This window comes from Scleropages formosus, chromosome 2 (genome assembly GCF_900964775.1).
Source record: "Scleropages formosus chromosome 2, fSclFor1.1, whole genome shotgun sequence".
Taxonomy (NCBI): Eukaryota; Metazoa; Chordata; class Actinopteri; order Osteoglossiformes; family Osteoglossidae; genus Scleropages; species Scleropages formosus.
Window position 1 is genome coordinate 26,995,839 of NC_041807.1, and position 26,745 is coordinate 27,022,583.

The window sequence follows — 26,745 nt, forward strand, 5'->3', positions numbered from 1 at the left end:
TCAGTTGATCAAAAAAAGGAGTGTGATTTGATCAATAAGAGATACCCGTATCAGAATTCATAATACTTTTCTTTTTTGTCCCTGCGTTCAAACATATACAAACATAACACAGATAAAGCATCGAGGGGGTCAGTATTCACAAAGCGTCATGTTCCAACATTAGCACCATGACTCTCTCTGCACATGCTGGTAAAACACCAGTGAGCGTGAGGCCTGGCGAGGAGCGCCGAAACGCCTGCCGGAGGACCTCGCGCTCAGCCCGCCTGCGTGTGGGCCGCGATTGTCTGTTACGCAACTTTTGTTAGTGTTTTTTTCCTTTCAGAAAAAAGTTCTAAACACATGGGAGGATAATGCTTAGCGAAGGAGCGTCTGGCGTGACCCGTACCGAACGAAGCTCAAAGGGGTACATTCAGCCGGCCTGCCTGCACCGCCAGCCTGTGACCTACTGGGAAGCGAAGGAACGGGTTACGAAAGTGACTATCAAAGAGGTCGCATGACTTGTAGCTCTAGCAGTTAGCATTTATATAACATTTGTAATATATAAATCCTGCAGTAAACACTTTCAATAGGCAAGGGACGACGGTTACAAAAACAGAAGTAAACACACCGAGTACATGTTTTGATTGTCTTTCTGGTCTTCGTGCATTAGGCTCCTTCCATCTGTTCCTGGGCGCTCCCTCGTGCGTCCAGGTGACGGGCCGACAGGAGGCACTGTCTGCTCCCCCGCCGTCCCCAGACCGCGGCGAATGTGCCACGGTCCCTTTCCTAACACCTGCCTGGCTGCGGGGCCTCTGTTGCTGAAAGTTCACGTCTCCATGCTCTGACTCCCTCCTGCTGAGTGGGTGAGCTGGAGATGGGTGAGAGCGCCCCCTGCAGGCAGAGAGGGCAGCGCCGCTGTCAGCTACTTCTGCTCCCTGTGTCCGAATACGTGAGGTGAATCTTGAGGGCCGTCGACCGCCAGGAGCCCGGGGGCCGACCAGCGCCTTTTGCGTGCGGAAGCGAGCTCCCTGGGCGGCTCGTTGGGCTTAGGGGGAGGGGCAGGACTCCGAGGAGGAGGCAAGTTCGGTGGTCTCCGTGTGCCGCCCTCAGCCCCTGAGTCAGTGGGTGTGCGCTGGGCTGCGAGTGCCGTGGTCCCTGTCGCCGGGGCATTGGCTTGGATTGCCAGAGGAAGGGGCGGAGCTGAGGGTGGGGCTGTGGGCGGGGCCGAGGGAACCGGTGTGAGCGCGAGGCACACATCGCCCTCGCTCAGCTGGCGACAGTGGAGTCCATACAGCTGGGCAGTTCTCTGGGGGCAGCAGGAAGACCAACCTCGGTCGCGGACAAAGAACGGGTATTCCACTAAGACTTTTAATAACTCCTGATGAGACAGAACACACAGCGTTAATGTCTCCACACCATTTTCCAGGGACACCCACAACAATATGAATGAGTCATTGTAAAATGTGAATGATGGCTTACATGTTTATTATGTTACATTACAAAATGTTACAAAACCAACCAGTACCGCTCTAAGTAACGCTTTATTGAAACATTCAGATGGTAAGTCTGAGATGGCTGCCTGCAGGAGGGAAATCACACACACTCATTCACTGAGACACACACACACACACACACACACACACACACACACCCTAAGAGCAGTTTAGAGTCACCAATTTATCTGAACTGCATGTCTTTGGACTTTGGGAGGAAACCAGAGCACCAGGGGCGAAAACCCACACGGTCACGGGCAGAATAGAGACAACGTGCAAACTCCACACAGACTGAGCTGGATTCAAACCCACATCCGAATGCACAGTCCAGGAGATGTGATGCATCAGCATGACACGCTACACCACTTGCTGGTGCTGCTGACCGCAAACTGATGCTAAGTAAATACGCACAAATGGGTTGAAACAAAAGCGAGTCCCCATAGCTGGAGACCGTGGTCTTGTGTGTTACCCACCTGAGTGTTACGGTCAGCCAGTAGGACCTGCAGGTTGGAGAACCCAGGGGTAGAGGAGGGTGAGATGCTCAGGATGGTGCAGAAGCTCAGATGGAATTCGGGACTAGTATTGGCACAGAGCAAGAAGTCCTCTGTTTGCAGGTCCTCCACTCGCCTCAGATGACCGCCACTCAGCTCTATCAGTGACCCCTTGGTGAAGTGAGGTAGGAACGTGGAGGGCTGGGGTGCTGGGGGAAGCCCATGGGTGCCAGAGGAGGCCTGGTGGCGGGACAAACCCTGGGCACCTTTGGAAGAATGACCTAGATCTGGGCCATGGCTGTTGTACTGACCTGGAGGGAAGACCTCCAGTGGTCGGTTTTCCACCAACGGTGAGAGCTGAGAGTTCTTCAGGACATGGGGCTCCTCTGTCTGCAGGCCATATAGAGGGACAATGGGGCCTGGGCCCACGGGGCTTTGGAGAGGGTGCGCTAATGGGGGCAAACTGTGATGTATAGGCCCCAGGCTGTAGAAAATATGTGCTTCACCTGGGGCATCAGCCATGCTAAAGCAGTCCAGAGAGGAGGTGCTCGGAGATAGAGCAGAGAAGGAACTTCTGTCTGAGACACTGGCGGAAGCCTTAAGTGTCACACTGGAGTCCCTGTCCTGTGCAGAGGAATGTGCACTTGAGCCCTCTGGTGCGCGACCGTCTTTCATCGATTCCCTGTCCAAAGCCCTCTGATCCTCCTGGTATCTCCTCTTCCTAGTGGTCTGGGAACTGTCCTGCTTCACCTTGGCATCATATGTGTAACCGATGCAGGCACTGCCAGTCGAGGACCTTGACGCAAGCCTGCTGTCAGCAGCCTCCAGGCCGTTGATCTTCCTCACTGTGTACGTCCTGCGTCCATCGAGGTGGTGGTCTGGGAAGGGGGCTGGCCGCGAGAAGTGGTGAGGCCACAAGTCCCTAGAGTCCAGGGGACCACGGGTCCTGTAGGAACTAATAGGGCGCTGCAGCATGGCTGGGACCTCAGTACGTTGCCAACGGTGCGAATGAAGCGCGGGGTCCCCGTGGTCCATGCTTCGGGAGCACTGGTCTGACCACACGGGCAACTTCGACCCACAGCGGTCGCCCGTCTGATTTGCTGAAAGACTGTACTGCATGGTCGGTGGACTGTGAGGAGGCCATGGAAAGCCAAACTTGGGCAGATGCGAAGGTGGCAGCAGGAGATCCTTGCTGTAATGAGAATTTGAAGTGGGTGCTTTCACTGGCCCCTTAACTTCTGCCATCCTTCCCTGCACCGGCCGGTTCCTTAGTGGTGCGGGAGGCTTAAAGTGGTCCGGGGGGCGCTGCTCGGACGAGGTCTGCCTGGACTCCCTCTTCTTGGGAGGGAGGCAGTCTTTGGCGCGGTCTGGAGTGGAATTCATCTGCGCGTCCCGGCACGCGGGTGAGCACTCCCCCAGCTGTCTCTGCTACTATGTCACATGAGCCTCCTGGGAGAAAGAAAGGCTCGGAGATGGCAACGTTCTTCGGTTCAGCATCACTTGACACGGCAAAGATGGTCTCCTCTTGGTAGCTGCTCACCTGAAACAGGGCCACATTAGAAAGAGAGCGAAGCGAGTGAGAGAGAAAGAGAGAGAGAGAGAGAGAGAGAGAGAGAAAGAACAGTCTCATTGAACATGCAAACCACAGATTGTCTAATCCTCCTGCCTGTCTCCAAGCCACATGACCACAAATACAAGCCGTGTTGTTCTTTATATCCTGGTAAGTGAGTAATACCACTGTGTGACTCCTCTGCCGTTGGCCCGTCGCAGCAGCATAATGACAGACGGTGGCAAAGTGCCACCCGTGCGCAATGCCAGTCTTCAGCAGAGCGGAACAGACACAGGAACGCAGGTACTCAGGCGCACAGTCATCCTCTCCACTAAATTACATCCTTTACTGTACTTTCACAACAAACGCTCGCTGCCGAACGCTGCCCGGAGCTGCTGTCCCTATCGTCTCACCGCGGTGGTACCCGAACCCGGAGCTGCTCCCCTGCGAGCCGATGGAGCGCCCTCCGCCGTCAGGGCCCCATCGCTGTGGAGCAGAAGGGCCCGTGTCACTGCGGAGGAGTTCCTCTGATTGCTTCAATGCACCAAATTAGCCGCTCTGATGTGGCTGCGTCGCTGAAGGCACATCTGGTCTTTTCTCTGCCTGAGACGGCTGTCTGCCCAGCCTGAACTCGGCCAACTTTTACCGTCTCACTAAGTGATGGTTACTATGGAAACTAAGTACTTATATATATATACACACACGCACGCACGCGCGCACACACACATATCCAGGAGGGTTACGCAGGGATACGACGGAGAAGGCTGGCGCGCTGTTATTCTCCGCACAACAGGGAAAAAAAAAAAAAAAAAAAAAAATCACCAACAATAATAACAGAACAATTAAGGACTCGGTCTGTGGTTACAAAGCCGCCTACTGACGCAGGTCTTCATTTGACGGAGGGAAAGCAGTTGCTGTTCGCCTTGGTGATTCCTTGTGACACATATCGGCGCCTGTACTGCCTACATGCCTGACACCTGCACGGGAGAGCGCTTGACACAGGCACTCGCACGCCCACTGCGAGCACCTCGACACAGGCTGCTCGCTCCCCGAAACGCTCCCCGCAGAGCCATTTACTTTGATTGCACACTAGCGGTCCGGGTCTGCGGCGTAGGAGGGCCGCGCCTGGATGGAAGAGCGCCGGCAGGTTCGAGGGAACCTCATGTTCCGTGGATCTTAAGGGGGATTTCCTCTTCAGAAATACCCTCCTGCGCCTTAGTGAGAAGCGCGGCTCGGCCCGAACCACACCTCTGCGCTTTTAATTCGATCGGCCGCGCTTCTCAGGGGATCTGAGCGTTTTGTTAGAATTAGAATAAGCGGTATGAATCGTCGGCGTTTGACGAGATGCCTTTAAATGCACGGCCTCTCGGGCTGTCATCCACCTGCAGCTGTAACTCCGCCGTCATTTTTCACAAACACGTACAATTCCAGCGTGTTCCCATTGTGCGAACGCAGTCACGGTATTTCGAGAGAACGCGCGGGTCTTTTGTGCTGCGCCAGGATGAAAACAGCGCACTTAAGGACTCGCAGTTGTCGTGATGTTTGCATCCAAATGCTTTGAAACGCCTTGTCTCGGTGTTCAGACCTCTCTCTCGTGGCGAGAGAAGATGCTGGAAGATGCGGAGCTGAAGAAGGGAGTGAATCCTGGACACACCGTGGTAGGGAACAGTAAGCAGGGCAGAAAATGTACTGTTCTACAATGGGCACGGAAATAGTGATTTTATCGTTTTCCCCGAGAACTTTGATAAGGACACGTGTGAAAGTGTGTTAAATTCCAGCAAGAAAACTTAAACTGCAGGGAAGTTTAACTCGCTTTTGTCACACACCAGCAGTCACGGAGCAAGGAAAGCGTTCTGGGACAATGCAGAATTCTTTTTTTTTTTTTTTTTTTAAATTTATGCAATTTTCTGAATCCTTTTAGCCAAACGACTTTACTTCTTGCAGAATGAGTTAACCATTTCAAAGCGTGATGCTGGCAAAGCAGCTTTGCCTGGGAGCGGCGTCGATGCATCCCGTGTGGAATGTGTGATCCATCAGGTCGGGTGTTCAAAGTACTGTAATAAGTACTTGACACAGCTGCCCTACATTAACAATGCTTTTGTCTGCGAAACTGCATGCACAAAACACTGTTTTTAGTTAAAAAAAAAGGGTTTTTTGCCATGTCCATACCTAAAAATGTATATGTTGAAGATGGATGTATAACCAAAATGATGCACAGAAGTAATGGGAGGCACTAGCAAAGAAAGTAATGTAATGTTCTTGCAATATCGTAGCAAACGCATGCAGTTTTAGCAGTAATTTCTGCAGATATTGGAACGCAGAGTGCTCAACAGCAAAAGTGCACCCAGTCAAAGGAAGCACTGTAATTCATTAATGCTCTCTGATACAATTTGCACTAAGAAAGCACACGTATCTGAAAACCTTGGGCTGAGTTCCGTTATTGGGAAAGTTGTGTCTATTTCAAAAGCGCTCTCTTGACCAACAGAGACATCACATAGAGCGGAGCATCTGGGAAAACAACAGGGACCCAAATTTAGCTGAGAATCAGCGAGACACATGAGAAACTTGCTCACATCATGCAGCTCTTTGCGCAGCGGAACCGGGCACTGTAACAGTTAAGCTAGGAATGGTAAAGGGTGAAAAAATGAATAAAATTCAGCGGGAAAATTATTCATGACAATACAGGAATTACGGGACTGATGTAAAATATAAGCACGTACTCAATACATTGGGTATATTCTATGGCCAAATTTAGTCAAGGTGCACTGCCAGTGAAAGTCACTCAAGCTCTCCATCCTGCTTGGACTAGTACAGCATTTTTATGAAATATGCTTGTGCGATTAAATCCGCTGCAAATGCGCAAAGGTACGAAGCACGTTCCGGCACATGCCGTAAAGCTCGGTCGGTCATCCCATCGTTAACATCTTTGATCACGGGTGCAACATATTTGCTCGAGCATCGGAAACAGAAGGTTTCCAGCCATGCACGTCATTGACTTGCAGTAACTGACCTTGGTGGTGGATGCTCCAGTGTCAGTGTGAAGGCCGGCATCTTGCTAAAAAGCAGCGAACCAACCAAAACATCACTTACAAAAAAAAAAAAAAGAAAAAGAAAAAGAAAAAAACAGAAATGATCGCCGTCAATAACGAGTCACCGCTTTCGAGCGAAGAGCCTAATAGGTAAAACGCCTTGCCTCGTACGCCAAGCGAAGAGACGCTGAAGAATCACAGCACCGAACGCGCAAAGTCTGGAGTGTGACTGTCTGTGCCTTCACTTGTCCGAGACTGTGGGCACATGGTTCCAAGGAAATGAGTAATAGCTTGCAATGAGGAGCATATCAGCTCTGCAATGCCACGGTTAGACCATTTGCTGCTGCCACCCACTCGCCATTACTCACTGAGAAAGGCATCAGTGCACGCACACACACACACACACACACACACACACACACGCAGACACACGTAAGAGAGCGGAGCGACACACGCACACGCAGGTGCACGCGGGAATGTGGCTCGATGTGTGCGGATGCATGCGCACGTCAAGAAAAGTGTGTGACCCGACACGCCGCCGTCCACACGCGTGCACGCCACCTGTAGGTAGCGAGGGCAGGTGAGCAGCAGCCACGATGGGGTAGTAGGCAAGGGTAGTAAGGGGCACCGCTGCTGACAACGAGTTCAGCCCACACTATCTCTGTGGCCAGGCCACTGCTGCTGACTCAAACCCAGAGCACCGCTGAGCGTTGCGCACGATCTCTCCCTATCTGCGAACGAGGCACAATCTTCAAACATCAGCTATCTCCATGACCTTTAAATGGATACTGACTTCTGAGAGGTCTTTGAGGGCCGAAGAACAGCAAGCCGTACCACCAGCTAGCGCCCGGGCAGGTCAACAGCCCAGCGGGCGGCAGGCGAAGTATGGCGCCGCGGCGGGGGCGGAGCTTAGGGACCTTAAATCTGCAGCCGGTGGCTCCCTGGTGAACACACAGATGCACCCACCACCCACCATTCATCACTCTACCACTTTCTGCTTAGTCCTCATTTAGAAAACAGAAGAAAAGAAACGCAAACAAACATTCTCATTACCATAACACGTTCGTTTTCAACGCCGACAACACAGCAGATGACATTCTCACAACATTAGACTAGTCGGAGGTAGCTGCTTGACGGCTTTGGTTCGGAAAAAGCATCGTGAACATAGACGTGCGCCGAGAACCGTGACGCAAATGTAGGGGCATGGCTCCGAAAGTGTTAAGGGTGCGTGCGACAGCTCGGCGAGCCTTGCGCTCAAAAGCGTGGAGTGGGAAACGGCTCGAGCCGTCGCACCTGGCCCTGCCTCGGCTACGCGGAGGACCCGGGTCAGAGGGGCAAGTGGCGCTCGTGGGCTTTGGCGCCCCCTGGTGATGCCCTCCATTGACTCGGGCCGCGCATCGGCGCCACGTCCATTCGCCTTCTGAGAAACACCAGCCTGAGCGATGCTCACCTCCCACATTCTCTCTGATGTTTTGAACATGTTTTGCAGTTCTTTCCACACTGAAGAATCTTTTCTTTTCTTTTTTTTTTTTTTTTTTTTTACGTTAACACAAAAATCGAGGGCTTTCAGAATTGGAGAAAAAGACAGCGCAAATATTTAGATAAATTCCTTGGACATCAGATAGAATGCAGACCACAGATTGAACACCTTAGCTGTAGTGATAAAACGTTAGTGTTAAAAACTGTAAAAACAAGTTAGATTTACTCTTGGCAAAAAATCCCCAGGAGTGTCCTATTTCCTTTACAATGGGTAACAGACTGAAGCATTTTTTTCTTGTCAGTAGAAGCAACATATATTTCTGTTCCCATCTCTGTTCTCTTGCTAAAGTTCACCAAACAACACAGAGGCACAAAGGCAATTAATTTCTTTCCCACATGGAAACTGACTCTACTGCTGTTTTAATAAAGAAAATAAATTATGGTCAGATCAAAATAATCATTACTTACACAGGAAGTTTTATTCATAGCAAATTTAGTGCCATGCTTTTACCTGTTGCCATAAGTTATATTTTTTTTGGAGACACCACAGAGAACAACGACAATGATATACTTGCCATAGTTCGGCGATTAACGTATAAAAATAAACATGTGCATCAGTAAGCAGAGGAGGTTACAGCAGGGGAAAAGAGTACAAAATTAAGGTCTGAAATAGCTGTTGTGTTAGATGTGTAAGACTGCCCCATAATAACAAAAATAATGTGTGGAACAGCTTGGTCAATGTTTCCATACAGTTCAGCAAAGTAGGATACAGTGTTTTATTGCAAAATGACCTGTAATAATGAGTAAGGATACAATTATAGCAAAGGGTTAATATGAAATCCATTTCTAGTTCATTCCTGCAATTATTTCAAGTCACAGTGAACAGCAACTGCTTATTTAATTTTACATGGACCTTTTGTTCTATTCCTCTAATACGTTATTTTTTATTTTACTTTAAATTGATATATTTTAAAAATTATACATGTAATTAAATTTTTGGTACTTTTGCAGAAGTTTGCATGATCCTGCAATAAAAATAATTCAGCATAAAAAATTAAACCTGCAAGACTATTTAGCACTTTTAAAAGTGTTTAAAATGTATCTGCTTTAGAGTCTTAGGAAAGCAATCTCAAATAACCTGTTGGAAAATGTTTGTTAAACAATTTTTTCATGCTGATTTTTTATTGAAAAAATGTTTTTATTTTTTTTCCATGTTGCCTATGGAAAAATGCAGACATTCAAAAGCTGTTACGAGAGTATTAATTACTAAAAATTGTATACATTATTATGTGGCAGGTCATAGCAGCACTCTTTTAATTGGGAAATTCGCTTGTGAAAAATACTCAGATCTGGAGGTTTTCAATGCCTTTAGCTTTTTCTGCTCATTTAGAAGAGTAAATATAAGAAAGTGTCACGGTTTTCAATTGATTATATGACTCTGTGAGTCTGCAGGTCATTGAAATCAATTCTTTTAGTGTTACATAAGAACTGACAGTAAGAAAAAAGCTGACACTGAAATAAAATTAAAATCTGGAAAATTAATATTTTAAATGAACATTCTAAATTACCATCCTATTAGAAAAAATTCAACAGACCTGGTCCATCGAGGGTGTGCTTAGTGTACATTTCCCATCTTTCTTGAAATTATTAAATTTATAAAAACACCTGTGTTAGATTCAATAGCTTTGTGGAGTAACTATGCACTTCATAATTATTTTGTGAGGAATTATATTTATTTATTTAGCTGATGCTTTTCTCTAAAGCAACTTACACTGTTACTCTCTTCACAATTATTTACCCCTTCATACATGTGGAATATTTTACCAAAGCAATTCAAGATAAACATCATGCTCAAGAGTATTAAAGCTGGAGGAGGGACTTGAACCTGTAACCTTTGTGTCCAAAGGCAGCAAGCCTAACCACTATGGTATCACCTGCCCCCAGATTCAAAGAACTGACAGATGTTTATTTTAATAACGGGCACGAAAAATGTAACCGGCTGAAGAGCAAGCTAAGTGATGACAAATGTCACAAACGAAATAAAAGAGCCTTGTGTGCGAAGGTGACTGCTTTGGCAACTGCAGAGAACATGGCAGAGTTTAACTCTTCAAGGTCTCCCTTGCTGAAATTCCAGTGAAGGACCATTAAAACTCCCTACAGTTGTGTGTGCATGTGTTTGACCTACAACAGGGTCTCAAGGTCTGAAAGTATTTTGCACCCTGAGCTGTTCAGACAGGAGTGTTGGCCACTAAGAGGTTAATTTGTGTAACTGGAGCTTAAAGGGCATCATAAAGACTGAGATGTGTGATAACTGATTCACGCCGCCATTGCTGAGGGAATCGGGTTTCTATCATCTTCAAACACACCACACATGCTGACGGTCAAAGTCACGGTGAGGTGAAACTGCTTGAATTTTACAAGCACTTTACTCCCCCACCCACCTGCATTATGCAAAACCGTGCACTAACTGCACACAAAGCAGACCAGTTCAACTGGGAAGGATGTAAGTGGGTGCGGGGTAACACAGGCCATGTGAGAGGCACCTTGCATGCAGGGTCCTGCTCAGCAAGGCCCATTAAGATCAAATTAAATCATATGAATGTGCATTTGATGTGAGTTTTAGATCACTGAGAAATTTGTCTTAAATGGGAGCGTCGGCGTTCTCGTACTGGTTGATTGCGAAAGATTAATGGAAAAACTCATCTATTTCTGGAGACGTAGAAAGTTTATGGAGGATTTGGGGGAGATGAGTTCGTTCAAAACATGCTTCCATAAACCCGGTACTTTAACGCAAGGTAGGAAGATGCATAATCAAACTGGCACCATATAATACTATAATTAGTTTCATTATAGTGAATATACTCAACATATCAACAAGGCCCTCGTAAAGACCCCGTCGGAACACACAGGTTATTTGTTACTATGTGGCCGTAACTGGAACAATATCGTGCCAGCTTGACATGATGTTACTTGGTTGGACATTCCTTCAGTTTGGCCCAAAATCTGTACTGAGACACCATGTCCAAAGTTTCATGCTGGTAGGACAATGAAGGGAACTGTGCTGCCTTGCTAAAGAGCGCCAGGCAAATGGCTTTGCTGTCGCGCCATCATTGCGATTTCATTGCGCATCGAAAGAGGAGCAATGTAAGCTCATCCCCTCGATCCGTTTGTAGATGAAAGGGTGGATGATGAGTTCATTCTCAAGTAGTTCTCACAGACAATAAATGAGTAAAATGACTTGTGGCAATTTTATAAATATTACATTTTAAAATAAGTTTCCATCCCCCCTCAGAAGTATATGTGAATACAAAGTGTAGATCTGGTGTAAAGGGTTTTAAAAAAATGTGCCTCAAAATGTATGTTACAGCAAAAAATCAAAACCATTGCTAATTTTATGCAAATTAGAATTTAAGATTAAAATATGAAAATGTACATTATTATTATGCTAATGATCGATGCTTATTAATTCCCCATAATAATAATTCCTTATGTAGACCATTAAAAGAAAAGGGCTTTCATGTAACATTTACATCTGGGAGTTTGAAATATATACAGGATAAAGTTTTTATTTATGTAATACATGTGATTATTCATTAATCATTCCAGTGACTGCCAGTTATTTATAGTTCAGGATTGCAGGAGAGCAGTGAGAATGAATGACAACACAAAGTGTCGGGGCCAAATCACTCCCTGCACTGACAATCCTGAGACGTTTATTTGCAAACTACAGTATATCAGTAAATCGAATTAAAATCCAGGCTTAGTTCTATCTTTATCTGTCTCATGAAAGAGAACCGCTGAGGAGGACGAACTACCAGCATCTCCTGGGATCGCAGAGCAGACACACGTGGCCTTCGCACATGGGGCTCTGCTGCTCGCTTCTAACACCCTACATAGGACCTCGCTGCTCCACATCCCTGTCGCCATGGCCAGATTCCCTGGAAGCAGCAGCAAGGCGGATTAATGAGGTCATTTACGGAGGGACTTGAGCTTGGACTGAACGCGCGGGCTCACACCGGAGGACGAGCTAGTAAGCGGTGATAAGGAAACAGTTCCACTTGTACACGAACCTTGTTGGGAAAGTGCCGCCGGTGTTCAGCCGTCAGTCACGTTATCTCCAGAGAGTGTATGTGAAATATACGCAGCCTGATGCGGCTCTGTCCCATGAGCTGTTATGTAATCGATCTCCAACAAAGAGCAAGCACACGGACGGGAGCTGTTGTGCTCAGACCACGCCGACGTTCAGCCGTCTCTGCACGCTAACGGCATCGGCGAGAGCATGTGGGACGTCTTCTTCCCAGATCTCTAACCCTAACCTTCGGGGACCTCTGACTTTATGCAATTCTGTCGCCTCTCACCAGTTTCTGTTAGATGTTATCTCAGAACATTCGTAGTGGTCAAAATGAGCTATAGTGCAGTAGAAATATGCATGCTTCAAGTGGATCTATTAGAGAGACACTGATTGAGCCTCAGCTTGGCAGCCTGTCACACAGGGCTAAGAAGCGTGTTTGTGGCTAACATCGCGACGTCCTCCGTAAGCCGTACAGTTCACCGGGTGATCTTTCCACGTAGCCGAATGGGCGCGCGGCCAGGCTACTCATCTCAGATGGGATAACCTGTGGGGAGGGCGGCTGACTGCGGATGAGCTCATGGCTCAGGGTTTCTTTATGGCGAGCTAGGGGAGGGCACCATCGCTACACAGGAAGTCCTACTTTGCGACAGAGCCCGCTTTGGGATGCGGGACGACTGTGGCCTCCGGTCGTGGCGGAGAGGAACTGCGATCTGTGCCTGCGGTGCTCCTCCAAGCTGAGGACTTGCAAGTTCGGTCTGTGGAGAACTGAAAAAGTCACTCGACCGTTGTTCTCGAACGTCCGCGGCACATGTCGGTCACGTGGTTAGTGCCATGTAAATGAAATGCTGACGACGCGTCCCCGAAGTATGTAAATCCGTTGCGCTTGCGCTCGAAAAACGCAGCAACACAAAACACAATGCTAAAGCAAGCAATCTGATGCCATACAATGCAACAGAATGCAATGCAATGTAACTCATGCCATCATAGTAGCAATACGTGCCAATCAGTGGAGAGAGACCCATTAAGTTTCACAGCCTTTATTACAGAACCAGGTCTTTTCCCTGCAAATTAATTGCCACTCTCTAAAACGGGATATAATATGGTGAATGCTCGATATAGATTTCTGCTACTCCTTTTCTGCGTGTTTTTAATCATTTTTCTCATCACCTACTCCCACTTGCACGGAACCAGGTAAGGCGGAGTGAATCGCTTTAAAAGGCAGACTATTTTTGCTGAGATCATTTCAGCTCGCCGCTGAACACAAATATCAGTCTGGCAAAACAAAAGATGAAGCAGGTCATTTTCCAGCAAGGACCACGGCGCGCGCACAAAAAATGTCATTGATAAAAAAAAGGAAGGAGAGAACGAAACAAAAAGGACGACTCCAATAAGGTATTGCATTCATAATCCTCTAAACATCCTGTTGGTGCTGGCTAAAGCAGGCTTAGTACAGATATCAGAGAAAATCCCCCTCGTGGTGGAACCCAGAGTTAGCCCCTCAAGTATAAATAGGACGCCAATGCCTTCCTAAGCTGGATTTCGAGCAGCATCAGTTAAAAATATTATAGTCTCGTTGCATACAGAGAGGCCGCTCTTGCCTCAGCCCCATTCATTCACTCGGTGCGGAAAAGCCTGCACTCCTCCTGACCCTTCGATTCAAAACCCGGAGGATAGTGAACTGATCCAGCAAAACAATAACTAGAAAAGCGTGACAGGGGCCAGAGCGAATGCGAGCGACTGCAGCTCGAAATGATCTGATTTCCTCCCGTTCCCCTCTCTGCAGCACGGGCTTTGCCTCTCATGAGCAGGCTGCTCGCTTGCATGCGTCTGGCCATTAGGCCCTAGAGTGTTCGTTGCCCGGGTGCAGACACAGACGCACGCTTGCGCACACTCTCTGCTTCTGTCTCTCCCACGAACGCACACACACGCGCGCGCACTCTGTTATTAAGAAATTCAATATAAAGGAGAAACGCTGGAGCAAAACACATTTTTTATTCATGTTAAATGCCAGTTTTTCATAAGGCTCTTTGTACAGTATCTATATGAAATTTCACTGATGCTGGCTGTTTCATCTGTGAGTCTGGGAGTATTTTAATCCCTGGCAGTTGGATGCCTCGTACATTCGCACTCCGCTTTCGTCCCTTGCTTATGTTGCGATGGAGCTCGCACGTAACGGACAGTGCGCTCCGAGAATTGCCCTGCCACCACGCAGCATCTCCTTTGAGATGCGGCATCGCACAGAAAGCCTGGCACGGCACCACGAAATAGCTGAAGACACTCCGTTTGAACAGACACCCAACGTTTGTACTCTTTGTCATGTGGGCCAGACTTTACACAACAAGCACTTCAACACTTTTTACTTCTGGTTAGTGAATATATCAGTGTATGAATAAGAAAGTATTTAACAAAGGCAAAATGCGTCGCCTTTTTTCTTCACACCTATATCGCAATCATAAGAGACTAACCTGAACTGAATTTTTCCCCCGGGGATCAATAAAGTATTTATCTATCTATCTCAAAAATATATGCTGCTTTCATACAGAACTAACACTGTACAGCTTCAACTAACGTTAAAAAAGTGTCTTGAATCACTAACACTGACTGTGGCTGTACTGCATTGGTACTGGCATGTTTGGAAATACCACATTAAACATGTAAAAAATAAACACGTGAAAATATCTTCCCGTGAATTCTGCTGATACGAGGAAAAAAGAGGAATCTCTGTTTGAAAACGTAATTAACATTTTTTGTGATCGAGTTTCTACTGCCCTTAAATAGTATATCGTGTGTTTAGCGTGCACGTTTACCAACGTGGCTACGTTTGCGCCTCGTACTGGAGGGCGGCAGGCTTTCAAAACGAGATGCAGAGAATATGTGAGTTTGAAAGAGCTGGTTGAAAAAAGGACTGAATAATGAAACGAAAATTCATCTGAATGGTAATGTATGCTTGAGTGGACCATGTTTCTGCACACAAAGTGCAAACCCACACTTGGTCGTGTAGTCTACGGTACTGGCTCAAAAGCTAAGCGAAGAAAACGGAAGAGGAGGCTTAACGAAATCCGGAAATGACATACCCTCTTGGTTTCTATGACGGCTCTCTCAAAAGTGACTTTTACTACGCAGAGTCATAAATGCAGCGAAAAAACAGACCTCTCAAAATGGTGAGGAACAGTGTGCCGGCAGTGGATTTTTGCAGATAGACACCGCTTCCTTGCCGCCGAATTAACGTTGACCGTAAAATATAACCATTTAGCCAACTGTTGGTGACAAACTCACAGAGATGACATCACTTGAGTGCTCTTGGTGTCAGTGCACGTCTTACTGAGCGCTGCAGCTGTGCTATTGCAACACAATACAGTACAATAGACACGTCAGCTAAGGAGTTAGTATGAGGTGTCTGTTGGATCTGTGAGTAAAAATCACTTGCGATGAATCAGAGGATGACTATTTTTGCTTGTAAAGCGGCTTTGGATGGGGAACCAGAGTAGCGGCTTGTCAATGATGTCAGCTGACTGTTTCAGGTGCAATTTAAGCACCTCAATCTCAGTCCTTCCAGTCCTTGCTCTCCTGGAAGGGAAAGCAGTAGCCAAAGCTGGGGTCAGTTAACCAAACTGGTGCTTGACAAGGGGGCCGACGGTGGGATTCTGACCAAACCAGAGCATGTCACGAGACTCCCTGACTAATTGGTACAAAGGCTGATACGAATGCAAAATTCCGTGAAGGAAATCTTCAATGAAGTGGGAAAGGAAGAAGAAAAGTAGGTGGGCAGCAGTCCAGTGACTAATGTCGACCTGCCGATTGCTCTTAAATACAACCCTGCCGCTTCCTCTCATGCACGATCCAAACAAGTTCTCGCTCCATGAGGTGGCTTTATACACGCCTGCCGTACTGCGCTCGTCCTGCACACTGGTGTCATACACTCAGCGCACAATTGGATTAAACAGGACAGCCTGGTACTTGATGCCATGCAACCAGAGGAGAGGGAGAGGCCAAACCCCCTGCATAAAGGATTAGCGTTGTATGGTTAACACACATATCCTGCGTTAGCCCATTTCAGACCACGTTACTGTGATAGCACGCATCCTTTCAACTGTAACGGCAACCTCCAGCCAAGGACAACATTTGAACGGGGAGCGTTGCTGCCACGGGACGCCGCAGGACAGGTACACGCAGCCGCGTCAGAAGGCCACTCCTCTGCACGGCCCGGGCCGCCGCTCCACCCAGCCTCCGGCTTCGCTCCGACATCGCAACGCCCCGCCTTCGGCCGACGTTGCGATCCCCAATCCTTCGCCCGCGCCTCGTGCCGAGTCTGAGCTGAAATCCACACCACTTGCATGACCTTTGCATCACGGGAAACCTGGAGCAGCTCCGTCTGAAAGTACGAAAGCTCTGAAGTGCCCCGGACGCTGATAAGGAGAGAAGTGGCACGGCGTTGGAGTGGCACCGTTACATGCGAAGGAGGCGCAGCAATAATTACAAGCCAATGCATTATTCAAAAGAGGACATTGCATAAGGTAGTCAAGCATGTGGGTACGGTCTGCGGAAGCAGGCAGTGCCGTTGTAGCTCGTCAGCTTACAGTTGGAGGCACGCATGTGTGTGTGTGTGTGTGAGCACGGCTCGTGGCGAACTGTCGGTTTATCCTAAGAAAGACTGTTGCCCCGTGCAGGACCAGAGTATGGGCCACGCAGAACCCTTCAGAGGTTAATCATGCGGCGGGCCGAGCTCTGCGGGAGCTGTGCCGGATGGCAGTGCGGCGAACGGTCCGGCTCCTGAAAAGGAAGCCCATCTGTCCATGCGGCCGCAAGCCAGCGATGCGAGCCATGCAGCAGTCGGTCCCCGCCGAGCAGGCAAGCCGAGCGGCGGGATTGACATGGACGAGCTACGCCCACCGGCTCATTCACACGCTCCACATTATGCATGAGTGTGTGCTCTTGCAAAAATAGATCCCTTAAAGGGACAGCGTACGCGGGCAGCTGCCTGCGACCTGCTGCGGGACAGGAGTCAAAATGAAGTGTACAGGATGACTCGTTCCCAAAGGGCAACGTGGATTTCGACTGTCCCGTGCGCAGGGCAGACGTTTTAGAAGTTAGTTCACGCGTACGGCCGGGGTTGAATCAGGCACTGATTTTTTAGCGTTTCAAACACCGAACGATCTTAGTCACTGCCCTCGTCCCAGTTTCTCCCTGCAGTCTCGAGCCTAAAGGTTCTTGCTGGAAAAGGAAACTTACGCATCCACCTCTCCCACTTCCTGGCAAACCACGAGCCTGCAAGTGAGTATCCGCATGTACGTACGGCGCTGGCTCGGCCAGGTTTGGCAAAAGCCCTCCTTGAATGGAAACAGCCCAAAAGCGCTGGTCCATGGGTTCTAAGGCTTAAAGTAGTGGCTGAGGGAAGCCCTACATGGAAAGTCCTGCAGATACCATTCACCTGGCAATGAATACACCTGCTGTTTTATGCCTCGTGGCTGGGCCTTTCAGACATATGCCGGTGAATGATCACACATGTAACACATGCTGTTAGAATCTGTCAGCGCAAATATCACCCACACTGCGCACAGTATGCATGTGTCATTTCTGCAGGTATGGTGCACTGGGACAAGCAACGAGAAGAGGTGCAAAATCTGCATGCAACACTCGCAGCGGCCAAAAACTTCTTATTTTCAACAAGCCCTTTTCGAAAAGTTATTTTTAGCGGCGCAAATAAAGACGATTATTTTAGTGTTACTTCTCATTTATTGTAAATATGCACAAATGTGAATTTATTAACACTTCCAAGCACAATTAATAAAAGACTCCGGCTTGACACGATTCTTACGAGAGCAAAACTGAAGAACCGAAATGTGCCGTGTCACGTAAAGTGCAAGTGTGTGACGTTAAAATAGTTAAAGGAAGACCGGCACGAAAACAAAGGCATAATTCAAAAGGCTAACATGTGATGCTACGGAGGAACAGGGACAATTACGAAATAACAGTTGAAGATAACAAGGCAGTATCGTCGTTTGAAGAGATGGATGGAGAGACTTGGCAAGGGAGAGGTGAGCCACATCTATTTTTAGGTGTTTCGCCCATTAGGGCGGCAATAATTACAATGACTGATCAAAAGCTCTGGCTTAAGTTGGAGGTGTGTGACTCGAAGGCTGAAATGCACTGGCACTGGCCGTCCCAAGTTAAGCGTCCACCTTGTCGCCAGATTTGCTGGCACAGCCTCGCAGCTGTGGGCTCCACGGCGTGCCTCTGCGCCCCCTGCCCTGACGTGCCCCCCTGCTCTCTACCTGCCCCCCTGCGGCCGCACGCACGCTTCACCTCCGGACACGAGCACCAGCCTTTTCGCATGACTCGGTTAGCTGTGAGCCAGAAGCAGGACGTTAACTTTGAACGCGGACGGAGAGTCACACGGGCGCGCATAAACGCACACACACACACGCACGCACACACGCACAGAGGTGAGGACAGCTTCCAGAAACACGTGTAAAGGGGCAGCTCTGCTCTCCTACCTCTGCAGTTATCCTCTTCAGGTGAGCAAAGGATTTTGTCTTCAATTGAACAGGCGACAGCAACATCCAGCTTTGATAATGCTACTCTCTCTCTCTCTCTCTCTCTCTCTCTCTCTCTCTCTCTCTATCTCTCTCTCCCTTTCTGACTGGTCTCTCTCTCACCTCTCTCGTGTTCAAACTCGCTCGCCCTCTATGGCTGTGTTACTCCCCCTCTCTCCCCCCCCTTCCTCCCTCTCTCTCTCTCTCTCTCTCTCTCTCTCTCAGGCTTGCTCTCCTCCTGTGACTGCTCTCTATCTCTCTCTCTGGGTGTATAATTAGACGCAGCACTGTCGTGATACTCCTCAAGCTCATTGTGAGAGAATGGCTGCCTGCCCGCGCTGGCAATTTGCCCAGAAGTGCCGCTTATTAACTCCACTGCTGCTCAGAATGTGCCGGGTGCGGGGCTCACATCGCCGGCCACGCACCTCGGCCTCCCTGCCCAAAAACGCAACGCTGCCGGAAGACCCAGAAAGTGCGGCTCTGAGCTTTCTCCTCTTCTTAAAATAATGAACGGCGAGGGATCCAGCGAGAACTTCTTACACTAGTAGAGACAGCGGCGGAAACAGTCACCAGAGCTGAGCCCAGCACAAGTTCAGAAGCGGGGAGGTTTATAAGAGCTGCCATCATTTACGTGCCTGGTTAAAATGGGCCGTCGAAGGCAACACAGCTACGAGTCAATGCGATCCGGAATTGCGACGAGCGCTTTCAGCTTAATTCCGAAGTGAAGGTTCATCCAGTGCGATGATGCTTTGCTATTACTCATAACCCGTGAGCCGGTTCAGCCTAATCGCTGCCGGATCAGCACGGTCATCTGACGACAGCACCGTGGCCGTCTGAACCACCGAGAGACCCGGCTTTTTCCTTTCGCTTCGATACTTTTTTCTCCCGGCGCGCCATCGTTGTGTTTTTAAAGTTGCGTTTTGAGAAACGTTCAGGCTTCTCAATGAAAAGGTTGGCCTCTTGCTGCATCGGATGTGTCAGCGATGATGCGGGTATTTTGTAAGTGTGGTTTAAAGCATTTGACCAGTGTATAATGTGGTGAGCTCTGTCACCATCTCTCCAAGATATGATGAAAGTGTAACGCAAGTGTTCCAGTCTCGTTTCTCTATTACTGGAATTCTCACTTCTGCGTTCTGCACCGTTGTAAACATCTGTCCCGCCTGCTTCTTCTGCAGCCCCTCCTTTCTCGGAGAAGAAGCCCCTCGAAGATCCTCATGTGTTTATAAGCAAATTCCTAAATGTGTGACATGTGCGCACGCAGAGGAAGCAGCAGTCAGGCTTGAGTCCTTGGGCAACGTTGGTGACGGTAAACGGTGACTTCCAGCAGCTCCTGCCCAGAAGCGCACACACCCCAAGCCTGGCAGACGCATCATCTGCCCTGGTTTCAGCAGAAACTGCATGCGGAACAGCGACCTGCAGGGCAGACCTGGCATCAGGCAGCGGGCAACGATGCGAGTCCCCCCACCTACCTCCCTTGAGCTCCAGCTTTTGATGAGTCCACAATTTGGAGGATGACGAGCACAAACAGGGGATCTCAGTGTCCTACCGGGGCAGACGTGAAGGGAGCGGCTCGGGAGGTAACCTGAGACAGCTGGCTGCCGGGCCCCCGAAGGAGACTGCACTCCGTGGGACAAACGAGGGCCGCTGAAGGGAAGGGAACATGGACCGCCCTCCCTCCCCCACCCCACCGGGGTCACTCACTTCCCATTTGGCACCCAGACCAAAAGAGGTCAAGCAAGAAAATGGGGCTGTTGCTGTCACGAGGACACGGTCTGCGAAAGTCCTTCCACCCAGGCAGGATTCTCAGAGGGGGCAGTAATAAGGGCAGCACGAGTCGGTTCTGCAAGTGTGTGAAAATTACTCACCCGTCTCAGTTTCCCTACGCTAAGGTGTCCTTTCCTTATTTACACGGATATCGTTCTTGGCTGCTATTTATGTGGCAGGTTGATACCGCACCTAAAAAAATTAATGGCTGCGCACGGAAAGCATTTCAGACGAGGCAGCGTTAAATAATTGCCAGGCAATATTCGGAATCTTTCGAATGCGTAACTGGGGAGGAAAACGAGAACCGGGATGCCGAGACCGGTCGTGCTCTATAGCTAAACCCAAGCCGCGAGGAAACATGAGGTGGCACTGAAAGCGAGGAGGATTGTATTACTTTTGAGGAAGGGATGAAACGATCACAATGGGGCAGAATGCAGCTGTGGCTTTGACTAAATGCCCTATTAATGTACTAAAGCCTCAGCGAGGCTACGCGACAGAATGCCAAGCAAGGAAATCAAAGCGGCGTGGCCTGCTGACTCAGAGCGGCCCGGCATTATGCTGGGTGTGTGGATTGTTACAGGGGACTTTACTGCGCCGATGCTTTAGTCCGAGTGACTCCCTGGCCGCTGGCGCTTTGACCGCGCAGATCTCCCGTTTGTTTTCACGCTCCTCGTTTTCTTGTCGGCACGGGGAACGCTGACCCGATCCCCCCCCCGAATAACTGTTGATAGCCGCGAAGGTTCCTGCCCGAGAACGCTCAGCGCTCGGGGAACGGGGCAACAAGGTGTAGCCGGAGTCCTGGCGGCGGCATGGGAAGCATTTCGAAACGTGCGCTTTTTCAGACGCTTCTCCACGCACGGTGTTGTTAAGTGAAAAGTAACTAACTGAATAATTTAAAAATATATGTAAGTTTTTTTTAAAAAAAATAGGTTTTAAGAGAGTATCACTGCAGAACAATAATAATGGATGTACGCAAGCAGAAGAAGAGGGAACCTTCCACTTCCCCTAGAGCAGCGTTGTGTGTTAGTAACCGCCTTTCACAAACATCGCATTCCTGTAATGCGAACCAGTGCTCTTGTGAATTTGCCAATTCAAAGGAATGTTTTACAATCATTGCTCAAGTCTTACTTGTAGTGAACCCGCTGAGTCATTTCGGTGCTCTAGTGTTTTGCTGCGTCAGAGGTATAGTGCGGCCGGGGCGTTGCGACGAAAGGCCTCCGCAGGGTCCTTTCTGCGTAGACGCCACAGAGGAGGACTGAACGGTTCCTGGAACCCCAGCACCCCCCCGGCAGCCATCGCTTTCATCTGTGGCAAGAAACAGAAAACTGCCTCAAAGTGTCTCTCGCTCTGCTATTGTGCAGTGTTTGTGCAATCACTGCACAGCTGTTGGTGCAAAAAAAAAAAAAAAAAAAAAAAACAAAAAAACAAAAAACCCCCACCCGAAAAAAAAAAACTGAGTTTACAGTTTTAAAGTACGTGATCATTTTTCTGAGAATAAATGGCACGTTTTTTTTTGTAGAGGATAAAGAAAAGAAATTTTTAAGGCAAAGTAATTGGTTTTTGGAGGGAAATTATTCTACGTTTAATTAATATATAATTAATGCCATAGCTGTAATTTTAATGCCTCGAGTAGGATTTATTTTTACAGAATGAAAGCTAGCCTTTTTACTGGAATGCAGCACCGCACTCAAAGAGAAAGGGTGGGCATCTCTGTACTGTACCTGTAAGCCGAGTCCTACCCAGGATGAGAAGACCTCAAGGTCACCGAGCCGATGAGAACCTCCCCACACCCACATTCCTCAAAGAACTCAACTCAAGCTGGCTGCGAAAGAATGAAAAACACAGAAGATGAACACAGACATATATGTTTCTCCCCACTAAAAAGAGAACTGAAAGTCATTAAATTGAATTGCCTATCAAGCCTCTTTTCTCTGTAGCAAATCCTGCTCCTTTACAGCTGTTCCTATGGAGACGCGAGGACTCAAAGGGCTTGATCTGAAAAAAGCTACAACCCAAGAAATAACTGGAGCAGATGACGTAACGGCTAAGGAAGTGGACGTCTGGCCACATAGTTAGAGGTTCAAGTCCAAGGATGATAGAAGTGTCTATTGAGGATGTAATATGTGACCTCCTAAGATTTGTGCGTGAAATGGGAGATGTATGGAGCGCTGCCCTATTTACGCCCCAATTTGCACATCGGACTCCTGATTTATTTGGAATGTTACATCAGTTCATGTTCAGTTAATTCAGCCCTCTGGCTTTGCATTCAGTGCCTTTATCAACACTCCACACTCTTACATGCCCATAATATCCATCCTCCTCAACAGCATCATCACCATTAGCATTACTGTCTGGCCAACAGCCTGTCATCACAATGCGGCTTTGTGCGATCAGAGCCGGTGTTCTGTGTGGTGGGAGCTCCTCTCTTATGTCTCACAGATGAAGCTTCCAATTACTGTTCCTGCCAAGCTGGTCATCAGTCTAACCTTCACTGGGGCATGAAATGGCTCGCTTCACAACCATATGGCCTGTGCACAACTCAAAAATATAACAATTGTTCCGAGAGTGAAGACTGCATGAATACGTACGTTTAAATAAAACACGCTCGTATGAATATAAAGAACCCAACTTGCAATCACAATTAACATTAACAGAATATAATAGGAGAAAAGTCTTTTTCTATTACTGCAACATTAACAAGTTATGCAGCAAAACTGAAACCTGTATTGAAGAAGCAGGCTGATAGGCGAGATTTTTTTTACTTTGATATTTATTTTTTGCCACATAAGCATTGTCACATTTGGGTTTGAGTACGGCTCTGTTTGTAAGGAGATTGCGTTTTTTCCCCGTGTTCGTGTGGGTTTCCTCTGTGTGCTCTGGTTTCCTTCCACAGTCCAAAGACTCGTGTTTCGGGTGAATTGGAGACATTAAACTGGCCTTTAATTGCTGTGTGTGAGGGAATGAGTTTGTGTGATTGCCCTGTTTTGGACTGGGGTCCTTTCCAAGGTGTACCCTGCCTCATCCCATATGCTTCTAGGATAGGCTCCTGACCACCATGACCCTGATTCCTCTTCCAAAATGCTAAACTGTCTGTACCTAGAAGCAGAAGGGGAGAGTGGAGGCAACGATACTGTGGCAGGGTGGTGTAAGAAGGCACGGACACAGTCCTTTCTTAGTGGGCTCCCTCCGACTGAGCTTTAGACCTGCCTGACAGCACATGTGACTGTGATTAGAGCCGGGTTCCTCCACACCGCATCATGTGCGCACCGAATTACAGTCCCGCTGTCAGGGAAGCGCCTTGTTTGTTTCTCAGAGAGAGGGAGAAAAAAAAAAAGGTGCTAATAGCCTACTAGCAGACACTCGGGCTCTTCAGAAGAAAGAAATGAAGATATTGCTGTTGCAGTCACACCTCTAAGCCTTGCATCTAGAAGGTGTTTGTGTGTTTTTTTCCTCAAAGAATTTGTGTTCTGTGCCAGCAGCCTCCTGACTGCCTCCACACTAGTCATATGTCTGTTCCTTGTTCTTCCATGGTCTGAAGTCTCATTTAACTCTGTGTATGGGAGTACACAAGACGGTTACTCTTAAAAAAGAAACAAACACATGGAGCTATGGTGAGCATGTTTACTCGCCATTATTTCAAGCATGACCAGAAAAATAACAGGTAGCGTTACCAAAAAAAAAAAAAGAAAAAAAAAAAGAAAAGGAAGGACAGCAGATGAAGTGGATAAAGCTTTCAAACTTATGTCCCACAATTTGCACCGGCAGATGTTGCGCCCTTCCTCAGGGGCTTTGCGTCTGAATAGATTCAGTAAAAGTATCAGACTGTTTGTACAAATACTGATCAAAACTCTAAAATATGAAAGTCTCTGAATAACTAAGGAAATATTAATTTTAATTCTCTCCGTTCTGAAGAGGAGCTAATATAAAGAAGCAGAGCTAATTGCAGACCTCCATCATTCTACCATTTATAGAGTGTTTCCTCAACAGAAAATCCTTAATGTTGTTTTGTTCAGTCTGAATAGACTGAAATAACTCTAAATCAAAAGCTATTACATGGTGTCCAAGGGTACCGTTCCGCTTAGGGTGAAAACAGCAAAGCTCCTAGTGAAAGAACTGAATACCACAGTGTCACAGTTTCTGTGCTAAACTTTATCACCATGTTACATAACCCAGAGTCTTCATGACCCCTCTGCTGATACCTGCCTTCACACCCCCCAATCCGCTCTAGCATCTGTGTCCCCGCTCTTGAACACGGCACCTTCTCGGTGCTCTCAGGCTGCTTCAGCACAAACCGACTTTAGTGAAAAACTAATACAAACACCGATTTTGTTGCAGGAAAATCCAAACTGCAGCCTCGCGCTTAGACCTACGCTGGTTGTGCTTTTTCAATTATAACTTTATCCTGTATCACGGCATATGTTATCTTAGCAAAAGAAAATGTCAATGGCTTCAGACGATTCATTTAGAAACTCTATGTGGGCACAATGTGGGACATGTGCAGGGTGTAGATGACTGTCATATCTCCTATAATATTGAACTTCTGTTTACTTTCATCATCCTAAATTAAGTTCTGTTGCATATGTTTAATGTATTAACTCGTATTGCCAGATACCACTGGGAACAGGCCAGAATTTGTTCATTAAGTTTTAAGTTTACAACACGCCCAAGATCTCTCGCTAAATTAAGCTAACGACAAGAGTAGAAGAGAGGCTAAAGGGGGCCGACTGCGGTGTGGAGGAGGTCGAAGGGGCATTACAAAGGCAGAGGAGAACAGGCGTTTCAAACAAATGTAGGGTCATTTTTATTCCACTGAAAATAGAAATCAGAGATTGGCTCCTTTAAACACCAGCACAGAATATTGAACGCAGAATCAGCCAAACCTAAAGGCCGCTGCTACATCTTTACTCTCGACAAGAGCAACCTTCTCACCAAGTTCCTCTTCCAGACTTCGGACCAGCTGTTTCATACACTCTTTTGACAAGTCTCAAGTATCCTTTAACCAGACGCATCTAAATCTCATTCAGAAATAACTGGCCCAAGGTAGGGTTTAGCAAGCTGTCAAGGTCATGGTTCTGCCTCACATCACTTTTGTGGAGCTGGATTTGTGACCGGGTAGCTCTCATATTGTTCATTGAGCATAAATTCCTTCAGTGAAGCAAATGAGACTCTTCTCTATCTCCAGCCTCTCACTGTTTCCTACAGTGTATCTTCTGCTCTACCTATACCCCCTCCTCTCTCCAGGTGAACAATGAAGGATCACTGATTCTTTCTTCTTCTGCCAAGAAGAGGAATGAAAGCCTCCACTCAACATCAGCTGAGCTCCCATCCTTCTGACCATTGACCAGCTTCTGACGACTCAATTCTTGTTGTCTTGGAACCCTATTTTCTTCTTTCTTTCTCCGTAATGGCTGGACTTTGCCTTTAAGCTGTGGGTCTTGTCTCGTGTAACGTTCTTTTATTAAATTATTGTGACTAGTCAAATCCAGTCCTAGGTTGCCACGAAGCAATATTTCATCCCAGACTGTTGTCATTTGATTGTTGTCTTGTGGCCTTTTAAGCACTTCTGCTGTGTTCAAACACTGTAAGTCACCTTGGACAAAGCCATCAGCATGATAAAGAACGATAAATTGACAATTATTTAAAGCATGCAGCCATATACTGGTATAACCGAGAGAGACACCTTACATAAAAACATTTGCCAAGAGACAAATAGAACAAATTATGTGTGGGACTAAATCTTGCAACCATGTGGCCCCTGTCAGTTTGCTAAATTAATCAAGTTGCATTATTTTCAGAATGCAGCCAATCTGAACCTCATTCAGATCTACACTGGGATTGTGCTGTTAATGACAGCTTGTAACAAAGTGAAAGATCTACCCTCATGGAGGTCATAGATCACATATGTATGACCTACATACATAATTTTGCATAACAAACCATCTGCAGTCCTTGTTGCTTGGTGCTATATTGGGCAGCGGGAGCCGACTTCTCAGATGTTCTATGTGTTTAGCCCCTGACATCCGTGGTGGAGGAGCAACGTATTATGCGTACCCCACCAGTTACCCCCCCACTGCCCCCCCCGGCAAACAAATACCTGCTCTTCTTGCTGTGAGAGTGACATTTGTGAGGAGAGAACGGAGCCATCTGGAAGCTGCCCACACACATGTGAGAGCAAGCAGTGAGCTGGGGTTTGGTTCTGAGTCACATCGCGCGCGGCTGCCCTGCCCACACACACTCTCTCAGACGTCGCCTCGGCACTGCCAATATTTCAGTCTCTTCCAGAAACAGCTAATATCTGACATTTAGAGGAGATGGCGTGACATGCCGAAACAAGGGGCTGATAAAAATCGCCGCAA

General features: G+C 47.7%; 1 protein-coding gene across 2 annotated transcripts; it reads right to left on the reverse strand.

Annotated features, from left to right (window-relative positions):
* Positions 1 to 14: 14 nt before the first annotated feature.
* LOC108936893 (uncharacterized) lies at positions 15 to 18,656 on the reverse strand. 2 transcript variants are annotated; one of them, XM_018756535.2, is made up of 3 exons: positions 18,587 to 18,656; positions 1,946 to 3,503; positions 15 to 1,357 (listed from the first exon to the last, which is right to left on the reverse strand). In XM_018756535.2, exons 2-3 carry the CDS (start codon positions 3,344 to 3,346, stop codon positions 902 to 904), a joined length of 1,857 nt encoding a protein of 618 aa, XP_018612051.2. In that variant the 5' UTR covers positions 3,347 to 3,503; positions 18,587 to 18,656; the 3' UTR covers positions 15 to 901. The 2 variants fall into 2 exon arrangements, with proteins under 2 accessions (XP_018612051.2, XP_018612052.2); XM_018756536.2 differs by lacking the exon at positions 18,587 to 18,656 and adding an exon at positions 6,523 to 6,715.
* Positions 18,657 to 26,745: the final 8,089 nt, after the last annotated feature.